This window comes from Brachyhypopomus gauderio, chromosome 1 (genome assembly GCF_052324685.1).
Source record: "Brachyhypopomus gauderio isolate BG-103 chromosome 1, BGAUD_0.2, whole genome shotgun sequence".
NCBI classification, from domain to species: domain Eukaryota; kingdom Metazoa; phylum Chordata; class Actinopteri; order Gymnotiformes; family Hypopomidae; genus Brachyhypopomus; species Brachyhypopomus gauderio.
Genome location: NC_135211.1, coordinates 28,351,270 through 28,373,257, shown reverse-complemented (window position 1 = coordinate 28,373,257; position 21,988 = coordinate 28,351,270). Strand labels below are relative to the sequence as shown.

The window sequence follows — 21,988 nt, the reverse complement described above, 5'->3', positions numbered from 1 at the left end:
GAGCAGAGTCCAGGATATTTTGGTCCAGAGTGGATAATACTTTTTCCCACATATTCGATTATGTAATAATTATAATGACAATTATAACAATAAAAATAACAATAAATTATACTTAGCACTTTTCAATAACCCAACATGTACAAAAATGTAATAGAGAATTACAAAAAACACAGAGCAAACAAAAAGCAAACAGATAGAAAACAGAGACATGGCAAGACCAGACATTGTGGGGGTGGAGTTCCAGGGACCAATCCTAGAGATGGCCAGAAGAGTGGAGGAAACAGACAACATGCTGAGAGGAACTGAGAAGGATCAGAAGACCAAGACTGTTAAGAGCCTTGAACGTGCGAGACAGCGTTTTGAAATGATTGTGAAATGTAATCAGACGCCAGCGGTGATTACATAAGATGAATGAGATTTCCTGGGTCCAGTGACTGTGAGTTAGATCAGAATGATGTGGATCTCTTTCACAATATCTTGATCTAGATAAAAAAGTAACACAAAAGGAACTGAACGCATTGACCCATTCACTCATGATCTGGTTAAGATCCAAATTTACTTCCCAAACAAGCCAGTCTCTTTTATGTTTTCAATTTACCTGATTACTTGCATTTGCATCCCAACTGATCAACTCATCAACCACTCGATGCAAATAGGCTAAATCTGCATCAGTCTTTCTCTCTCTAGCAGAAGAGTTCTTTCTTTTCATTTATTCTTAGCGTAGACTGAATCTTTTTATCAGCCAACATTCAGAAACAAACAATATAGAGCAATCACAGTAAGGGAAAAAAAACTACATCGTTAATGTTATTATTTTATTAACAGCTCAAGTCTCTAATTAAGGAAAATGTAAATAAAAATGATTGAGGTAGATCTTGACTTCCAATTACAAAATGATGAAGGGAATTAAAATGAATAAATGAATAAATGATGGTTTTTCAGAATGATCATGGCAGCTGGTGGCCTCCAGCTGTAAACTAAAGGTGTTAAACTTGATCCAACTCTCTTGCTATTTTTGCTTGTCCAAATTTACATTTCTTTTGTATGTTTACATTACTTTTATAAACACATGTTAAAGCAATATGGTACTGACTTTAAATAAGTTGTGGACTACATGAGACTGTCTTACATCTTTCTTGTAATAAGTTTTCATTTGCATTTAGGTCACACTGTTTGAACATCACAGACCTCCTCCATTTCCCACAATGCTATTCTGCCACACTTTTATATTTAAGCCCCTCCCCTTTCAAAATGCCCAAGCAGATGGTCCAGAAGTAAAAAAAAACATACACATATGCTTTAGAAACTACCTTTCTTAAAAATAATGTCCATAATATCCATAATGTTCATAATGTCCATAATGTCCATGCGGAGATCCCCAAATATGTCTGTACTCTAAACACTGTAGGTGAGACATGTAAATCAGAACGGTGTGAGGTCAGCACAGTAACCAGGTAACTGTGATGACGAGGGCCAAAGTGGGCGGGGCAAGCGCGGAGGAGGAGAAAGCGCTGTTGCCATTTCGGCAGTGGTCTTTGTTCAGGCCGATGCAGGCGGCGTAGGCCATGACGTGGGGAATGTAGTTCTGCTCCTTGACCCCATGGAGCAGGTGTGCCATCGGTCCTTGGGAGAAAACAGCCACGTCGTCCCCTCCGTGAGTCTCCATGCGTAACGGAACTGCCGCCTGTGCCTGATAGTTGTTTTGCTCTGAGATCCAAGGAGAGATGGGAAACCACAACACATTACATCCAATTTTTAAGGTTTGGTTATATCAATAAAGCAAAAACAACAACAACAACAACAAGACATTATACCAGACGAGTGTCCTGGGCATTACTATAATGAAGGCAAAGAAAAATCCAGTGTTCTCATATAATGTCTGACAGACTGAACGAGAAGGTCTGTGTTTCTTTCCGCATCCATCATCCTTTGCAGCGTTTGACATTTAATACATGTCTCGGGGCAGACAGGCAATTTCAACAGCTCTGTTACGGATCATAAAGAGGCCATAAGCAGCCAGACACCATCGCTGCTCCGGCTGAATTTTAACAAGTAAACACTGTTTGTACAAGCTGAGAACCAGTGTTCACGTGCTAAGAACAAGCCTCACACAAGCATAAAAGAATCATTTGTGACTTACGATAGTCCACCGTGGAGACGTTGACCCTTGACCCGTTGACCAGCTTAAACCCAGGACCGTTTCCATACAAGATGGCTGTGAAAGGCTTCTGGTCAATATCGCTCACCATGGGGGCCAGTCCTGTGGGCAGACCTTGCAAGATGAAACTCTGAACCACACTTTAGGCAGTGGCTTAAAATGCTCAGGTGGAGTAGCCAAGTTCTGACTCCACACCAACCGAAGATGGAGTTCCCTCGTGCGGTGTAGCCTCCGAAGTTGAAGACGTGCGAGTGGTCAGCGGTGACTACGGTCAGGGTGTCATAGCGGCTTGTGAGGAGACCTGCTCGTCCAATGGCGCGGTCCAGCTCCACAGCCTCGTAAAGGGCCTGCTTGGCCTTGCCCTCGTGGTGCCCGTGGTCTATTCGCCCACCTGCAGACCACCAACAGACCACCAGCTCAGAGCCCCCTGGGTCACCACAGCTTCCAGAACAACTTTACCAAGAATTCACTGGTCCAGGCAGACTGGTTCACCCACGTTCAAAAACGTGAATCGTCTGTGGGTGGCCAACACCCGGGCTGGAAGACACTGGGTTAATTTACTGCTGATTGCTTGAAAAGTAGTGGAGATACAAAGGTTGCACTTAGATCCATTTAAAAGAAACTTGTAAAACCGTCAACTTTTCAAAACCGTAATGGCATATCGCTAATTCTTCTGAAGGACAGCACTTCACAAACAAGCGCAAAGCACTTAATGTCATCTCTTTCATGCTGTAATAATGGAATGGATTACATTAATCATAAACATCCTAATCATAAACATCATGAAACCCCTTGGTGGCCTGAAGACACACTGTTCTCACCTTCTACTAGCAGATAAAAGCCTTTTGGGTTCTTTCTCAGGATCTTAATGGCCACCTCCACCATCTCTGTGAGCGAAGGGTCCATGCTGGTGTTTCTCTCCAGGTCATAAGGTAGATCTCCTGGCTCAAACAGTCCTAGGAGCAGACCGGCACATCACTGACAGGTGACATTGAAGGCACTGGATACAGGACACTGGACCAAAATGAAAAACTCACCCAGCAGGTAGTCGACAGAAGAGGGATTTAGGGCAAGTAGATCCTTCTTGTTCCATACATAGTTACCCCTCTATTGACCAAAAAATCAGTTTAAACTTCATGCCAATTCTCAGTATTCAAATTTTGTTCCTTTTATAATGAACATCCATAATGTGCATCCATATGCATTCACAGATCATCAGATCAAACACAGGAAGCCAGTGATTCATGGCTTATCAAAAAAGGAAACTGCTGCAACTCGTAATTCAAACATATTCGTGCATTCCAGAGCATAGAATTAGAATTAAAATATGTTTTGAAATATTTTATTTAAAGTCTTGAATGTTTAAAAAAAATCTTTAAAATCACTCTTAATTATCTGCTTAATTCTCAGTTAAATTAGTGTCCTGACCTTGTCCTTTGTCCTGTCGGTCCACTCCCGGATCAGGTTCCTGCCGTCCTTCCTGGTGCCGCTGTGCCTTTTCTCTCCGGGGTACTCCACGTCCGACGTGTTCTCGGGCAGCATGTACTTCCGCCCCCCGCCCATGATCACCTGCTCGGCCCAACCCGAAGGCCATCGAACACAACACACGGAAGAACTGAACGAAGAGCTGACTGCCTTCGTTATGGCGGCGGCCATTTTTGATCGCCGCGTAGGCAGGTGTGCGTGCAGAGAGAGAGAGGGGGCTGACCGCCTTACGTTAATGTTGGGGATGTTTTCCATGAGCTGCCTGGCGAGGTCTTTGCAGCCTGCCTGTACTGCCTCAGGGGGCATCTCTCCATCCGAGTACCAGTCACGGTCCACGCAGTGGGCGTACGCCGCGCTGGGGGTGGCGTGGTTCACTCGCGTCGTCGTGACGATCCCTACGGACTTCCCTGACAAACCAACACACGTGGCCTGACTGTTACAGCGGTTTTCTGTATTCTGGAAGAGACTTGGGGTAGATTCGTTTGTGATGCTTTTATTTGCCAGTGGCCTATGACTACAAATCATGACAAAAAACGAATGTTAACATGTTCACCAAGCGTAGGTTACTTTACACCTACTAAACACGGATTACGTCTAGCATATATTATCAGGTCCAGTACAAAGAGTGTCTCTTAAAATATTATGTAAAAAAACACAATAACACACTGTTTGGCTGACCAAGCATTCAGTCAGCCAAGCCAAGCAAAAAATAATGGTTATGAAATTATTTAATTTGCTTGTGTTTGGGTTGCCTGGTTTCAATGGACTGTTATAGAGTTCACAAAAACAAACTGGCAATTGCCTGTCTGAAACATTTTTTAAATCACATTAGTCGGTGATGTGCTGTTTAACTGAAACTACTGTAATCTATAGACTTTTGACCAAATTAATTTGATATTCTTCATTATCCGAATAAGAATAAAAACTGATATCAGTGACAATTTTTATATGAGAGGGGACCTAATATTTTTGAGATCTCATACTCTCCAGCAGACGACATGTCATCCTGATCCATGTAAATATCTGGAAATAAATTAATCAATTTGTGAATTTGTCCTGGGCTTCACAAATGTAACAGATGAAATATAGTACAATGAATGAATTAAATATTCAAACACCAGGACCTGCAGCAGAGTCTTGCTCTTATAATCCCATGACATGTGTTTCATGTTAGTTTCAGTGTACTGATTAATATCCAGTAGTTACTGATTAATTTCCAGTAGTTACTGAATAGCATGCCTTAAGAATAACAACAAAAAATGCAATAAAAAAGGTCAATGCGATCTCTCTTTTTTTAATGCTGAATAAATTCTACTTTAAAGAGTCTACTGAAGCAATAAATCAATATATGTAGAAACAGCGATGGATTTAGTTTGCAGTCCTCAATCTGCAAACTGTTACGATTTCTGACATTCGACTGGCTTACACAGATTCCCCAAAGTTCTGTGCAGATTCACAGATTCTCAAGTCATACCACCACTGAAGAAGGTGTGTGTAACAGACTTCATACCACCACAGGATCCACAGGGAGTCCCTAGTACCTAAACCCACATCACGTATAATCTCCCCTTAGCTGCGCAGGTTGTTTGTGTTTCCGTGACCTCTGACCCTACTCTCAGGACGCATGGCCTTCCTGACTGTTCTCCCACAAGGCCACACTCAGCTTCGAGTCCCACGTCCCCGCCGACGCCCCAGCACGGCCCCCGTGAACGCTCAATCTCGTCTGCTTCATTCAGGCATGAATTCGGCTCCACCGGGTCCGTTTTCCCTCAGCTCTCCACAAAGGGCTTCGGTCTTATTAAACGTGTCGTTTACTTTTATATCCCATGTTTGAATGAACCATTAAACCAACGCCTGAGCGCCCTGCCTGTCAGAACAACACTCCCCGACGTTCCTTTTTCATACTTTTTAGCTCCTCTTCCACAGCAGTTATTCCGTTGCCTGTCTACTTAGCGTGTGCTTCAGCGGTTATGTTTTTCATTCGGCGACCCGGCGTTCCACTTCCTCTTGACGGCCAATGACAAATCAGAATCAAATCGGTTTGCGCTCAGTGTTCTGAACATGCTGTTATTATCAGAGCACTCTCTGCGCCTGACAAAAAAAAAAGAAATTTCTTTGCACCTGTATCAACATCTTCTGCGTTAGCGCAAGCACCACAGGGGTAAAAAGCACTCTGGGTCAAACTCGCACATCTAGGGTCTCACGTCCGCCGTCTGGGCTGCTGTGAGACTGGTGCTGTTAGAGGAACAAACCTGCATCTTTGGCCCACTTCAGTATGGAGGACACCTCGTTTCCCCAGGTGGTGTTGCACTGGCCCCGGACGGCGGCCGCGTTCACGCCCACCGTTCCCTCGTTGGCCTTCACCCCACACAGGTACGCCGTGGCGGTTCCCGCGCTGTCCGCCACCTGGGCGTCGGTGTTGTACGTCTGCACAAACAGGCCAACACAGCATCCTTAGAGGGAGGAGAAAGCACGGAGGCCGTCTACGAGTGGGCGTTCGACAGTGGTACAAGGTCAAGATGCACCCGCAAGATGTGCCAATAATACTGCACAGCAACCGTATGTGTCACAAGGGGGCAATGTGCTCAAACCCTGACGTCTAGTGTGGCAGTAACCAGTTCATCTGGCTTCTATAACCATTCCTTATACCAGTTTGAGGAACATTGGAAGCCAAAGAAGGATTATGGATTATGAGCACAAAGCACAAGGCATGATGGGATAGCAGCAGGAAGGCGAGAACCTTGGACAGAGCAACGTAGGGGAATTTATCCATCTCCAGCTGAACCTCTTCGCCATAGCGACCGTTCAATTGACCCTTCAGAATCCTCGCCGCCGTTACCGTGGGAACACCCATACCTACACATCAAAAATTCTGAAGTTAGTTTACTCCATCTCTCTCTCTCCCAACATATATATTTTCTGACAGGACTGTCTTTAAACGCCGCAGAGCTCTGAGATGCTTGTCTAGAGATTGTTGCTGTGGCATTTTGGAAAATAGACTTCTCAGCTTTTATGGATTTGAAATGAGTGCCTGTCTTCTAGAAGCTGTGTTAGACTGACGCGGCGATGGCTCTGAGAAGACCCAGTGAGCGCTGAGAGCAAGACCTGACTCATCTGCTGACAAGCTGGGAGTTCCAGCCTCTCCACACGCAACCGCCCATGTCCCCGTATGCCAAACTGTGCACACGGACGTCATTCATTTATTTTACTGTTTAAAATGTTTGTTTTAAGTTTTTATGCCAGTGATTTTAAGATTTTGAAACTAAAGTGAAAAATTGTGTAACCAGCCTAAAGATTAGGTCATTATTGTTATTAATGGTTGTTATACATTATGCCCCTTCTGGTTATATTTCAGGAGTTCTACAGTATAGTGTAGGTTTTTTAGCAGCCTGACACGGAATGTTACTTATTATTTTTTACAAGGCTGCCTGGCCCCAATGGCATAGAGAAAGGGCTACAGCATTATTAGTAAAACCTCTGCCTTAGCCAGTGAACTTTGAATTGTGATAAGTAAGACAGACATTGTGTCATACATAATTGAAAAGTCTTTTTCAAGGCTACCCTTCAAAGAACCTCTCGCTATAATCCTGCCAGGAAATCATACAGCGCTCTAAATCTTAGCCGCCAAAGAAAAAGTTATGCATGTAGTTTTTGCAGGATGAACTATGAGGTATTCATCCAGCCTCTGCTTTTGTCTGCTCAATTGTAGTTTGCGTTTGGATTACAGCCACACAGCACTGTAACCATAGGGGAGGATGAGGAGGGATACCTGCTTTAGGCACTAAGGTTACACATGTTGAAAAGGTGAGTTGATTAAGCACTGTGTTGAGCTGAACACCAGGCACTGTATACACCCTTTGAATATGTTACTACACGGCCGAAATAACTGGCTTTAATTCTGGGGGATATTTTATTATTGGCTTTAAATTTGGGGAGAGACACACAGAAGCACACGTGCACGTTACCATCTCCGAGGAAGAGGATGAGATTTCTGGCGATGTTCCTGTTGAGGTCCTGAAGGTACAGGGCTTCCTTCAGCGTTTGCTGCGCCCATGTGTTCCAGAAAACAGGATCCTTCTCCTCCTCTGCAGGACACAAATGTTCATCGTTCATAGAGTCTCGTTACACCACACCGCTGTCCAAACATCAGAGAGATTCCTTTGAACTCAAAGGCCTTTTAGTTGAGCTTTTTACAGGGGAAATGTTCTCAGTCCAAATGTCTTGCAGAAATAAATAAAACAGTTGTTTCCAAACAGAGGCATTTCCAACTAAAGCATTATGTCATGTCTGTCAAAACAAGAGATGTCATAACCACGAAAGTGTAATGTTACTGGACACATCTCTAAGATTCAGCATGCCTTTCTCACGACACAGAAACCTCCGAACCAACTATAAACACTTTGTTTGTGTGTGTGTGTGTGTGTGTGTGTGTGTGTGTGTGTGTGTGTGTGTGTGTGTGTGTGTGGCCGCACGTAGGCGGTCTTAGGTTAGGCTGCACTTGGACTACAAACAAGCTATTCAATCCCGTTCATAACCACAAAAAGGCATTCTGCTGAACGTGGACACAACATGAACAAATTTCCCAGTGCTGAACCCCAAAAACATATTTGGTTTCAGCTTTCAGAACTATTTTTTATGTTTTTTTTTGTCAAATGTTTTGCTTTAGAATTATGCATTAATTCGTCAGGTCTCAATTATTAGCCTGTCTACATTCTTTGTACATTAGAGCTTCTTAAAGCAGTCTTAAGATTATTTCCATAATAGTGCAGACACTCTTATCCAGAATGACTTACATGTCGACATGACAGTACACTGTGTTCTTCTTAACAATCTACATCATGACCTTAATGTTGATGGCAGCTAGCAGGAGATATTACGCTCCGTGGAAGACTACAGGACTTCACACTTTAAAACCAAGTGTCTGACAAGAAATCACTGTAAAACCATTTAAAATTATTTTAAATGATGGTGGGAAAATTTTTTAATTTTTGAGGTTTAACACTGGAATATTCAGTCAAGCTCATAGGTGTGACCACAGGAGTGACAACGCTGTTGTCAATGTAATGTGGTTTAGGACGACTGTGATTTTCGTATTTTTGTTTTGCGGCATGACTCGAGACCGCCTTGACGTCACCGCTCACCAGGGAACTTGGGCTTTGCCAGGCCCCTCCACACCAGGCAGGAGAGGATGAGTGTGAGAGCCTTCATCAGGCTGTCTTCGTACCAGCGTATCCCAGACGCCTGCTGCTGTCCCTGGGCCTGCGAAAGCGCTCCGAGCCTCTGTGCTGAAAGGAAAGAACAAGGACTCAGATGCCTACAAATGCTTGACAAATATTCACTTTATACAAAGATATTCTAACCCGCCGGTCTACTTGTAATAATAAGCATGTAATGAATTATGTCCTCTTGGGGATGCTATAAATGTCAGTGCAAAGGTTAGAAACATTCAGTCCTGGAATGAGACTTGATCCCCATCTATATTCTAATAGATATCTTGCTGAACTAAAGGTCATGGTGAAGCTTGAATGCTGTAGACACTGACCGAGAAATCAGAGAGGAACAAAGTATCAGGGCAGCGGCCCTAAATGAGGAGCGTGGATGTTTCGGAGGACAGCAGACTATAGTGGCATTCCTGTTTGTACTCGTCATCTCTCCAGGCGCGAAGCAGAGCTTGTAACGGAGAAGTCAAATCTGAACCTTCCAGCTCAGAGGGTGCAGAGCGTTAATCCCTCCTTCCTCTCCTTTCTCTCCTTCCCTCTCTTTTTTAGTCAAGGTCACTTTAATGAGATTGAGCGCCACCGCACAGGACAGTTTAATAGGCATGACAAAGCTGATTAACTGGACACCTCTCTCTCTCTCTCTCTCTCTCTCTCTCTTGCCCTCTCTCTCTCCCTCTCTCTCTCGCCCTCTCTCCCTCTCCCTCTCCTTCTCTCTCTCTCAGGCACACACACACTCCATTTAAAAGCATTTTGACTTACAGTAACATAAATCCCACATAATTTCGAACTCATGCTAACCTGCACATCACAAATATTCACGGATGCTCCTACTTTGATCCCTTCGAGACATCAGGAACGCACTTATCACCACGCACCCATCTTTCACCAGACATAAAGCTGCATATTGTAGATTCTCATCAGTCTGGAGCTTCCCACGCAGTTGAAGTTTGGATCTATCCATGTAACCTGCATGAAGTAGCTCAGAGATCACAGTGCCGTGTATTACCGGAGGCGGAGCGTGGCAGAGCTGAAAGCGTGTCCAAGAACAGCCCGTGTTTAGAGACGCAGCGGAGTGCCAACAGGAACTCCCTTGGATGCCAGTCGGCAGGTGAAGAAACACAAGAGTGCCAGCACACAGAACACCAGGACTCCCGAGAGGAAGCCCGTCCCATAAACCCACACTCCTTCTTGGTCCATGGTATCAGCACACAGGCACGCCCACGTCCGCATCCAGAACACGCAAACAATTCCACTTTTTTTTGCCCCTACTCTGAGCTGAAAAGAAAAAAGGTTGTCCACCCTGCAAACGTTGTCACTGAGACTCACTGTCCCTCAGTTCGTGCGCACGTGTGTGTGTGTGTGTGTGTGTGTTTAAGACAGGGAGGATTAGGGTTAATGCTGGCTGATTGGAACACACTTAGTTGCTACTCCATTTTAGAGAAGCCTCCATAAACCACTGGCTCCTATCAACGTCACCCAACAGTCAACCAGCCTGTGTGCTGATGGGTACTAATAGACTACTGAGCTTGCTCCTCTCCTCTGCTGCATGAGGTGAAGCAGGATGCCCGTCTGGTTCACAAAGCACTGCTGTCATGTTGTAACAGTCATGCCACAGATCAGATCAGTGGAAGTGTACTTCTGTTTCCCCTATGGCCTATGGACCACGTTGGCGTACAGCAGCACCAACGAAGTGATGTCCCTTCAGTTCCACAGGGACAAGCAAACGCTCCTTAGTTTCCAACAGTGAATTTATGCAAACATGCACACTTAAAGAATGTGTCACCGCAGGACTAAGATAACACGTTTAGTGAGGAACACAACGGTGCATTTTACTCAGTCTCATCCACCAGTCTGATTCACAAAGGCGCTTCATAGAAGGATGGATAGTCTGCTGCCAGTATGCACATCACAACCTGTGTGGTTCACACACCAACCGCACCGATCATGCGGACACACTGCCCATAGAAAGGGCACACCAGCATGTATTATGTCTGGAAAGCACTTAAGACTGCAAAGCCTTGTGAATTGTGGCCATTTACTGCAACATCAAAAGTCTGCCTTTCATCGTAATGGCACAAAAGACCCATGTGTGGGATGAAGTGCATTTAAACCAGGCCTCCTTATCAACCCCATGGTTAAGTATCCGTGACTCATCCAATGTGACTTCAGCAGTTGAACAGGTCTGAGATGTTACATGTGACGCTAAAGGGTTCTCATCCTTACCTTTTCAGTGCCTTGGAATATGTCCTTGGTTACTAAAAAAAAACAAATTCAGCACTTACAACCCAAGAATGGTTTCACACCATTGTTTTGTACATGCACGATGAGAAGCAGAGGAGGTACACAAATGAGTATTATCAGGCAACATACCAGTGGAGAATGGTGATGGCCCTATAAAGGCCAGATGCCAAAAGATTTGCCCTGGCAACAAACTATCTCTTGTTTAACTTAATTTCCTATTACTAGGCATGGCTATGAAAAAGTACAAACTCTCTATGGTCCTGACATATCCTCAGGCACTGCTGATGGAGGGATGGGGTCTCGTTCTTCTGCGTCAGAACTATTTCTAATCTAATTAGTGTCATATTTTAATCTAATAAGTGGAATGTATATATGTTTGATATAAAACAGCTGTTCTGAGTCATCCTACTTACCCTAATCGCTTATGAACGCGGTAGTCTACAGGCGCTATAACCCATTAACCACTCCGAATTAAACGAGTCCAACTCAAATCATTGATTGAGGTTTCTTTGATTTACGTTTGTGCACACGCTGTGTTACGTTTGCGTTTAGCTATATATGTTGCAGCATTGCAAAGATAAAAAAAATGGTTCCGTGTAAACTTTAAAGGGGAGTAGCACTAGGATCGCTTTTCCGAAACGCTTTGTTTCATCACACAGAATTCAACCCTTAGAAACGACACATTACTCAAAATTTTACTTATTCTTAAAGTAAAACTGTTTACACATTTTTGCTTTTGTGTCTACGTAAACTTGATTCCTAGAAACAAACTTTCAAAATGCGCCAAGCGTATGAAGTCGTTGTTCAACGACACGGAATAGCGGTTCGACGTCCTCATCCCTGTGTGTTTGCAGTGCGGCTAAACGCAACTCCACCGTTACAACCCCTGCATAAGTGTCCATAACGTGCACGGACGTAATTTTGGGGGGGACGGGGGGGGCATGTCCCCCCCACTTTTTCAAAAGCCGGTTTTGGTCCCCCCCCCACAGTTTTTACTGTTAAAACCAAATATTTAAATAGCGACGAATCCATGTCCCCCCACTTTTGAAATCAAAATTACGTCCATGATAACGTGCAATAACGGGGCTGCGTAAATTAACCGCTTCTTAAAGCGAGCGCAGCGCAGTGCATTGAATGAATGAGTCGTTTGTGGTTTGTAGCACCCACTATGCACCCAAAAAAACCCGACACGTGCCCAGACCTCATCAGCATTCCTCTCAATGTCCAGCGCTGGGAAATTCAACTGTTGTGCGCTGATTAACGTGTTTGATCTTGAGGATGACGGCTCTCCTGACCGTTGAGTACTTATTCACAAAGACAACAGATTCAACTACGGAGTGATATTGTAGTTCAGGCACGTCTAACGGAGCTACAGCTTCTTACGGCACCGGTATTTCCAAGTGGTAGCCTACTCGAGTGGCACGTTAGGTTTTGATCTATCCTGCAGAAACGTGTAAAGGCATCCAACGCGGAAGCACTTCAAAGAATACGCGACGAGATGTCAGGAAAAGTGAGTTTAATAGACACTTACCGTACGCGCGATGTCCTTATTAACCTTTAGGCTACTTTTGTGAAACCGCGATGCAAACGACACACTCGTACCGCGGTGCCCGACGCGTTCCCGACGCTCTTCCGTGCCCGGTTACCGCTTTTATAACGTCCCTGCCGTCCACCTGCCGGGGGGGGATAGAGTGTGGCGGGCGACAGCCCACAAGAACCCCCTATAAATAATCACCCCGCTATCTGAACCACGAGCTCCTCCTGGTGACAGACATGGCCGCGTCCAAAGTTAAACTCCAAAGTCAGACTCGTACCGCAAGATGTCAGTGCGCACTCAGGGAAGCGCGCGCCACACGCGCAACTTCATTCATCCCACCGGACTGTGTGATTCTGTCAAGCTGCGTCCGGTCGACGTCCCATCAAGTCCCCCTCCATAATTTACAAGATCATATTAAGAGGAGGTGTTCCGATTCGCTTTTATTTTATTGAACCGAGTCATACTAACTCGGATGCTTCCGCGAATGCTACTCAGTTAGCATTCAACGATTTCAATATTTCATTTTAATGAGCAAACAAAACCAAAGTTACGCTTAGTGTTAGCAGAGTTTCTGCACTGGAAGCCATTTGAAGCCAGTGGATCTCTCAGGATCATGGTAATGCCAAATATTGAAATACACATGAAACTGAGATACTCAGTATTGATGTTTCTACCTCCCCTGTTCAGGACTGAAACTTGAAACTTGCATCACGAGACAGTTTTTTGCAGCTCAGAAGCCACAAAGCCACAGGATATGATCATTTATCCGACACCTTCCCTTCATTTTGAATGACGCCTCGTGGGTTTTCTTATCTTGGATCGCGTCTTGCCGTACTTACAGTCCCACAGATAAACCGCACTACGGACACGGAATGCTCCTAAACCACTACCACTCAAACGAACCAATATAGGCCTACTGTATATAAAATTCTGCATCTACTGTATTCTGTATCTTCTGTATCTACGTGCCGTTATCGAAGGTTAACTTACACAATAAGTTACTTTCTCACTCATTAGGTGAGATAATACCTGTTGTTTAATACGTATTTAATACACTTATTCGTGTGCCATTCTATTGTCATTTTCAGGTTAGGCCTCATTGATTTAGCGTTATTCCTATCGGCCTCTTTGTATGTTTTGTGTTGTCCTGTTTTTCCCTTTCGGCTTTTCCGTGCATCTTCTCGAGCTTTTAGCTTAAATCCGCAAAAATGATTCACTTTTGTCAAGCGTAAACTATGGTTAGTAAATTACACACGACATTGAAACGACAAGTCCGCACCAATTTTTTGTTGGCGTTTTTTCCGCGGTGTAAGCGCCGCCCTGTTCGTGGAGGCTATTGGTCAGAAACAGAGCGGAAGTCTTTAAAATACTATTGGTTGAAGAAGATGCTATAATAAACCCATTGGAAACTAGATTTGCTAAATAAATGTGTGAACACACTGCGCGTTTTAGGAGATTGCTTCTCTCAGTCATTGTATCGTCAAGAATGTTATTGTAAAGACTGAAGAATTACATGAGAAAGAAACTTACATTTAAGCCATGGTAAGAGTTTTACTTACCGCTGTCATGTTCTTGTGTCATACTTCTTATTGTCTGTGTTTATTAAAATTGCAGGCTATTTCGTTTTTATGGTGTTGAATTACAGTTGCAGTCCAGAATGTAACGTTATCAAATATTGGTTTACTTTTGTAATAAATGCTAATCTATATCCACATTTAAAGCTGGATAGCAGCCTGTTGATCATTTGTTGGCAATTGGGCATCTTATAAAAAATAATGCTAATAAAGCATTGTTTAGAGAGAGAGATAGAGAGAGAGAGCATTTATTGGCAATAATGCAACTAGTAAAATGAATGCCAGTAAAGCATTGTTGAATGACAGAGAGAGAGAGAGCGAGAGAGAGAGAGAGAGAGAGAAAGAGAGAGAGAGAGAGAGAGAGAGAGAGAGAGAGATTTTCAAACACAAAGAGATTTTCAAATACAAAGATCCAAAATGGTGGTTTAAGTTATGAATACCTTCTGAACTGTACTTACAATCAACTGTTGACCGAGTGATTGTGCGTTGCCTCTGTAAGCACACCCAGGTTAATCATTACAAAGAAGGAAGAGAGGCAGGAACTGAGGCCGTGAAAGCACCATCTCACACACACCACCTCATGGTAGGTAGCATCTGCTAAAATATCGTTATAAACGTGAGCCACTCCTTAAATCAGCCAATACGATATAAGAAAACTCACTAGATCACTTTTCATGTGGAGACATGCTGTAAGAAAAATGTGCTGTTTTTGTAGACACTGGCAGTGCATACGAGGCTAACATACGTGTATTAGTGCGAAGTGCCTAGTGATTCATCGGGTTGCTATCATGGTCCGTTTCGGGACTTCTTGGATAAACAAACTACTCTGGCACCTTCACGTAAATTAACTAAGCGTATTTTTCACATTTTATCCTTGTAGCATGACGTTGTTTGGAAGTGGTGCAGATTCTACGGGTTGTTTGGGTAAAGTGACAGCTCCAGCTGAAGTGATAGACTTCCGCGACGCACTGATGTCCTGGGCCGTTTGTTTATGTTTGAGTTGCCGTGGTAGAAACCCAGCAGGCTCATATGTACTGAGGCACGTCAGCCTCGCGCCGCAGAACCTCTGGGTCATTCGGCTCAGCCAGTTCCCCGTGATAAACAGTGACGGCCGCGTGTGTGATTAGTTGCGTATTCATGGTCTCTCCCCTGGACGAGGAGAAGGATTAAACTGGAGTTGTAGATTGATTTTGGGGTCTAGGTTTGCAAATGATCTGTCACAGTCTTGATGCGTGCGAAAGCACGACAGAATGTTAACTGAGAGTGCAAACACGCGCGGCAAGAGCGGTCTAGGGCTTCTGACGTCGAAGATCACAACCTTGGCCCCGTCCCAGTCTCGTTATTAATAGCTTTCATTATGTCACGTGTTCCAGGAGGGGAACCGTGTTCCGAGTATGCACACATACCCCTGCATGCAACCTTCCGAGCCCTCTAACGCCTGAGTAAAAGATTTGAGAAGTTTTTCCCGATGGGCCGTTCTTACGTAACGTCTGGACGTATGGCGGGTGAGAGGGATTCGTGACAGCTAGCTGACATAAAGCGTATGGCTGAAGCAGGAAATGGTACAGCATGCAGGAAGTCTTCCTCAGGGGTGACAGAGCGTTTGAAATCCTTCCTTCACGCTCCTTAGGCTGGAATCACCTCTGACACGTGCTGCTCAAGGGCTACGCTGTCATCTGAACCACATCTTCAAAACGCGCGTCTGAAAGGGTCCTTCCCCTCTCCTCTTCTATATTCATTTCTCTTTCATTCATTTCTCTTTCTTTTTTGTTTTTTTAATAACACCCCTTTTTTATAACAGTGTTATTAAGGTTGCTATTCAGTTCAGAAATGTTTGTACTTTTTTAAAGTCAGTTTTTACTTTTAGTTATTATTTATTTTCATTTGAATTTTTACATTTCTCTTCAACATTTACTGTTCTATTGTGAGAGTTGGCTAACAGCAGATCGGTCGATCCAGGCAGGAAGTGTTCACATTCCTAGCAGATGTCACTGTGGTTCTAGTCGAATCATGTCACCTTGATACGACAATGAAGTTCTGAAGCAAGCACGATACAATTAGGCTTTCATGACCTCACGTCCCTCCATGAAGCTACTCTGTTTACACCTGACTAGATATTACAATTCAGGCCATGCACACAAATAATTATTGGAGTGCTTTTCTGAATGTTTTCATACAATCTGAAATAGTTTGAAAGCAGAAACAGCCGCCTGGGGAGGCAGCCAACGCTATCAGGAACTGTGTTTATATCCCCTGAACAAGAAGCTTCTGTCTATGAAATCAGGCCAAAACCCCCAAACCACAAGTGTCCTGATCTGACTCATAGAACCACAGGATGTGAGACCTTACTTTATTACACACACACACACACATACACACACACACACACACACACACCACACACAAACACACCACACACAAACACACACACACACACACACACACACACACACACACACACACACACACACACACACACACACACACACCACATTCCAGTCATCCCAGGGGAATGCTCTCATGCCACAAACGACTGACTGATTAACAGGATCAGTAAAGAATTACAGATGCATGCTTGTGGTCTCCTGCCTTGCTCAGCTGTAGCACTCCAATAGATTCCAAGAATCCTGAAATACTGTGCACTTACTGTCCAGTTGAACACATCAAGTCACCTCATTCAGAAGAGACCAAAATCACACGCCCCAGCTGCGGTTTTACGCTGACCTGGGACCAGTTGTCTTGGACTACCCCCAGCCCAGCACGGCTATGAAGGAATGCTCCAACTAAACTCAGATCAGTGTTAAAAGCAAGACTTTATGTGATGCTATGGGGGAACAGATGAAGGAAAAAGCAGAAAACCAGATGTGTCCAATCGCGTCATGGCATTTCTCCTCTGGTGGATCATTCTTCCTCTGTCACCAAGGCCAAGGTCTCCGGCGTTAATCAGGCCTGGCGAGCGGCTCCGAGCAGGTGAACCCATAACCGTGTCGTCTTTGTCAGTGATGCATGCGTGGGTTACTGATGCGGTGGAGACCGTGCCTGGGGAGTTCACTGCAGCAGAATCTGGGCCTTAAGAGTCCACACTCACAGGAAGGGCTAAACACCTGTGAGTAAATGTGCAGACCAGACAGTTTACCCGGTCACTTGGCATAGAAGCACTGCTGGGTTTGTAATTATCATCTGATTGCATGCATTATGCTAATTTGGTACAATACGATATTCATGTAACTGTTGCACAACTTATAGACCACTTGGGAGTCTGTATATCCAAACTTATAGACCTCTAGGGAGTCTGTATATACAAACTGCCAAAACATATCACATTACGGGATTGCATTTTAGCTGCATCCACCTAATCAGCATATAGAAAACAGCCCTAGGATTCCTTCTCTTCCCTGGAAGCTGGCATATGTAAAGTCATGTATTTTCAAAATAACACAAAGTACGCTTTTGATTGACTTCTAAATTGCCTTCTAAAATGCCACTGCGATCATTGGCTTCCACAAAGCTGGAGAACGTACGCTCTTTCTGCCTGGGCCTCCTCTCGTACAACCTCCTCCCCGCCCCGAACACCCAAACTCAACATGTCTTGCACTTTTTCAGGTTGTGAGAAGTTGCTTTGGCTAGAGGATATTGCAGAATCAGCCAAATGCCTATCAGTATTGTGCTGGTTAAAAGATAATGGCCTCCACGTCAGAGCTGGGAACCACAGCAGGGGATTTAGTGCCAGCAGCACTACACAGGCCCATTTGGTCGCTACGTTTGGCGTGTCCCTGAGCACGGCTGAGGGGAGCATGGCCTGTGCACATACCACAGAGGTTTGAGTGTTAATGCAGAGGCCGGGAGAGAAGCCATGAGAGCTTTCTCACGAACAGAAGCGGATATCCTGCAAACCTAACGTTCACAGACGACCATGGAGAAAATATCCAACAGGGAAAACTCACGTTTTCATGAGCGCTTATGCAAATGCTGTGTGTTTACATAATGTGGTGAAAATTTGAGCTCATTTTGCTGTATTCAAATCTAGTTAACTCTAAATTGAAATATAGAAATATCATAATGGAAGAGGCCATATATAGTTTCATAATGCAGAGGCTATAGTGTAGTAGTTTACAGTAGAAAATAGGCCTTTCTTACAGACGTTTTTTCTTACATGAAACATGCACGTTTTTAGCCATTTATGCTTTTTTAGTGACAGAACAATTATATGTTACAAACTTTTGTTCTAAAATGTACAGTGCAAGCATTATGCCTATATTAGAAAGATCCATCTTCAGTGTCCAGCAGTAGTCTGTCCCCATAAAGGGATCCACTTCCTTGGTAGCTACTGCTCTTTTCCACACAGGGGTCATGGCAGCGAGTATACTGAATCAAGAGGTTAGATCTGTCCTGGAAAAGTGTTTCGATTCAGCATGCATGTTACAACTTCTGACCACTGAAATAATACAGCTGCTGTTACAGTCCTAGCTTCCTTTCAACCAGTTAGGTTGAAAGCCTCTGTTTGGGATATCCCAGCAAGACAAGAAGGAACCAGTTGTGTTGAAAGCCTCTGTTTGGGATATCCCAGCAAGACAAGAAGGAATGACTGTCATGCCTATCGGGTGACAGCAACCCCAGCAATGTTGGAAACATAGAGTGGGAGTGTCCTTGTTGAGAAACTCCTCCTCTAGGCTGGAATGTCCTATGGGTAGGTAAGAGTAGGCGGGGCCTGTGTTCTGAAGATTCCCTCCCTCTTCTAAATGAAACCACACTCTGGAATGCATGCTCTCTCTCTTTCTATCTCTCTCTCTCTCTCTTTCTCTCTCTCTCTCTCTTCCACTCCTTCTTTTTTTCTCTCCCCCTCTCACACACATTATCGCACACACTTACCCTCCCACACATTGTTGTTCAGGTTCTCTGCCCTTCCTGTTCTTTGTGGTAAGTGCCTGTCCCGTGCAGGCTCCGCCCCCACGCTTGCTGGGGGAAAGTTCAGGCTACAGGGCAGCTCTGTTTACGCGGCCAATCACAAAGCTTCTAGCCGAGTGGACGACCGAACCCCAGCTGCACATGCTCCAGGGGAACCTCCCGTTCGGACCCTGAGGAGGAGCTGGCAGCTGATAGGAGTGGGAGGGAGAAGGTGTATGATTCGGGCTCGGAGGAGGTGCGAGACTGAGGGTGGGGGAGGTGTAGGAAACCCCCCCTTCCCCCATACACACACACGCACACTTACACACACTCGCACAAGCTGAGCTCAGAGTTTCCTCTGGTCTGCTCGGGAAACGTATGTGACGCACACTGACACTTCGGCATGGTTCCTCGCAGGAGCCCCAGGACTCTCACAGACTGAACGTGCACGCTTGCTCCCGTAGTCCTCCCCGCCACAGCCTCCTCCTGCTATGGAAGCCCTGAGGAACTCTTTTCTCCATTTAATCTCCCAGATGTCGTCCTACAAGCGGGCCACCTTAGATGAAGAGGACTTGTTGGACACCATCTCCGACGGAACCGAGCACTCTTCCACCGTTCAGGTAAGACCTACGTTGCCCTCTGCTGTTAAGTCCAAGAGCACAAAAGGTGAGAGTGTAAACAAGGGCAGATGCATTGACAGCTTCACCATAAGCTCTGGGGGGGGGGGGGGGGGGGGGTATTCCACTTTCTTCCTGGTCTTCACTATAAGTTCATATTGGGTTTTTTTCTGGTAGTCTGCTGCTAATGGGTGTGTGTAAAGTATTGATTTACAGACATTTTTATGGAAAGAGAATCTGCTTCATTAGCTGCCTTTTAGAACAAGGTTGTTTGGTCGTGTTCACGATTGTGACGTTCAGGTTCGAGTTTAAGCTCAAACAGCCTTGATGTTTAAGGCCTTTTTGAGATGCTGAAGTTTTAAAGTATACTTCTCCCTTCTCCGTCCTCTGATTCTGTTTCCTTCTCTGAAAGCTTTACCCTCTCTAGCCCTCTAAGTGCTTCTTAAATGTCCTCCCAAGCTCACTTGAGGTCTGAAGAGCTCCGAACTCTCTGTTCTTCTCCTGCACTCTCCTACCGAGAGGCTTCTGAGACTCAGAAGCCATGTGAGTGTGGTGAGGAGACCCTGAAACTAGATGATGCCAAGAACAGGCTGCCTAGAGAGACTCCCAATCCTCACAGGCCTAACATGAGCTAAGCTGTTTAATTGGCTTTGTATTTGAGGTGGTTTATTTGAAAGTTAGAGGTAATTTATTTGAATTTGCCCTCAGCAGTCCTACGGAGTAGATCAGCTCATTGTGAGTGCAAAGTCCTTAAATCTCCTTATGTTAATACACAAATCTGATCCTTTCAAGTTGTACTCATGCAGGAAATTATATTGTAAGTAAGAATCTCAGCATGGGGTCATGTCATGTAAAACCAAGCGTCTCTGGAGACAGTTCAATGCTGTGTATGAATACAGGAGGCGACTCTGGCATAGAGACTCAGGGTTAGTTCCCAAGCCCTGCGGCATTGTGGTTACAAGTTAATTGTGGACAAAACTAATCTGGCCTAGTGTAATGGCTAACCCCAGTACACCACCCACAACCGAGAAGAACCCATCAGGAAGCTTGTTTGGCCTGAACTGTGAGAACATGGGGAATCTCAGGTCATAACCAGATGCAAATACAAAACGAATGGTTGTGCAGGTTTACAACTGTTGCTACTGGTTCTGGGTTGAATAGACCAAGCACCTATTGTCATTCCCTGCTATTGTTACTGAGTCTGGGATTAAAATCAAGAACAATTGTGGAAGTTGACACCTGTGACCTCAATGGTGTCAGCTCAGACCAACTGTGTGGTGTAACACGCGGGAATGTCAGGGATGACGCAACAAGGATCTGATTTTCATTATCCAATATGACATCTTGTAATACAGTCACAGTAGAGCCCAACATTGTATCAGCATATGAGAGGTGCTTAACCCAGGGCCTGAAAACCAGGTTTGGGTTCAGTTTTACAAAACATTATTACAAAACATAAGTTGTTAAACGTGTGTGTGTGTGTGTGTGTGTGTGTGTGTGTTCAGGTGGCACTGCAGCGTGGTCTGGGCCCACGGTGCTGGTCTCTCCGGAGCCCGATGGAGAGGAGGCTCATGTTGGTGGTGGTGCTGTGTCTGACATTGTTCATATGCGCCCTGGCCCTGGGCGTGCACTACCGAAACAGTGAGTGGCAAAGGGAGGATCACTACACTCACACACCCTCATGTCTTCCCGAGAAAGGGCTCATAGAAATGAGATCTGGTGAATGATATGGTGACGTGGGAATGTCACGTGGAGCGTGACGTCAGGTATAATGTTCTACTGTAACTTTACCTTTTAAACATCGACAGGATTACCATTAAAATGATAAATTATTATTTTTTTACTTTTGTTTGCATTTACTGATCAACAACACTGCTCTGCGGTAAGACAACATGGATTATATTTTTAAATGTAGCACTACATTGAGAAGTGAGCATATTTTGAATTTTACCAACATCTTTTGATGGTAATCAGGATCCTTTACTACCACTAGAGCGTAAACAGAAGTTTATCATCTGGTGACGACTACGGGACTTCACATAAGAAAAATTCAGATTGAATGGCGCCAGAGCTCACATATACACGTCTGTTTCCAGTGATTAAATGAACTAAAAAACACCCTGACTAGGGACTCATAGACACACATTTTCTCCAAACGCAGGCTGCATTCGACGCAATCCTGCAGTCCTTTCACTCGACTGGAAATGGTGGGGGAAAAGAAGAAACGTCATAATTGTGTAACGTGGCTCGCGCCACGGAGCGAGGAGACGGAC

The 21,988-nt window shown here is 44.7% G+C and overlaps 2 protein-coding genes across 10 annotated transcripts in view; one reads left to right on the top strand and one right to left on the bottom strand.

Moving 5' to 3' along the window:
- Window positions 1-794: 794 nt before the first annotated feature.
- Window positions 795-14,781, bottom strand: alpl (alkaline phosphatase, biomineralization associated). Of its 5 annotated transcripts, XM_077007688.1 has the most exons (13): window positions 12,635-12,848; window positions 11,086-11,117; window positions 8,785-8,928; window positions 7,609-7,728; window positions 6,384-6,499; window positions 5,896-6,070; window positions 3,875-4,050; window positions 3,587-3,727; window positions 3,196-3,265; window positions 2,980-3,114; window positions 2,358-2,549; window positions 2,141-2,260; window positions 795-1,707 (listed from the first exon to the last, which is right to left on the bottom strand). In XM_077007688.1, the coding sequence occupies exons 3-13, from the start codon at window positions 8,849-8,851 to the stop codon at window positions 1,439-1,441; spliced, it is 1,581 nt and encodes a 526-aa protein (XP_076863803.1). In that variant the 5' UTR covers window positions 8,852-8,928; window positions 11,086-11,117; window positions 12,635-12,848; the 3' UTR covers window positions 795-1,438. The 5 variants fall into 5 exon arrangements, with proteins under 5 accessions (XP_076863803.1, XP_076863805.1, XP_076863802.1 ...); XM_077007690.1 differs by lacking the exons at window positions 11,086-11,117; window positions 12,635-12,848 and adding an exon at window positions 14,673-14,781; XM_077007687.1 differs by lacking the exon at window positions 11,086-11,117 and having other exon boundaries at window positions 12,635-12,847.
- ece1 (endothelin converting enzyme 1) overlaps window positions 14,025-21,988 on the top strand; it is a 27,841-nt gene continuing 19,877 nt past the window's right edge. The window contains exons 1-4 of one of the 5 annotated variants that reach the window (XM_077007682.1): window positions 14,026-14,182; window positions 14,714-14,797; window positions 19,632-19,718; window positions 21,221-21,356. In XM_077007682.1, the coding sequence (XP_076863797.1) occupies window positions 14,180-14,182; window positions 14,714-14,797; window positions 19,632-19,718; window positions 21,221-21,356 (310 nt within the window). In that variant the 5' untranslated portion in view covers window positions 14,026-14,179. Of the gene's footprint in view, window positions 14,183-14,713; window positions 14,798-19,218; window positions 19,355-19,515; window positions 19,719-21,220; window positions 21,357-21,988 lie in introns of those variants that run through there. The other 4 variants (XM_077007685.1, XM_077007684.1, XM_077007686.1 and 1 more) reach the window with 4 other exon arrangements.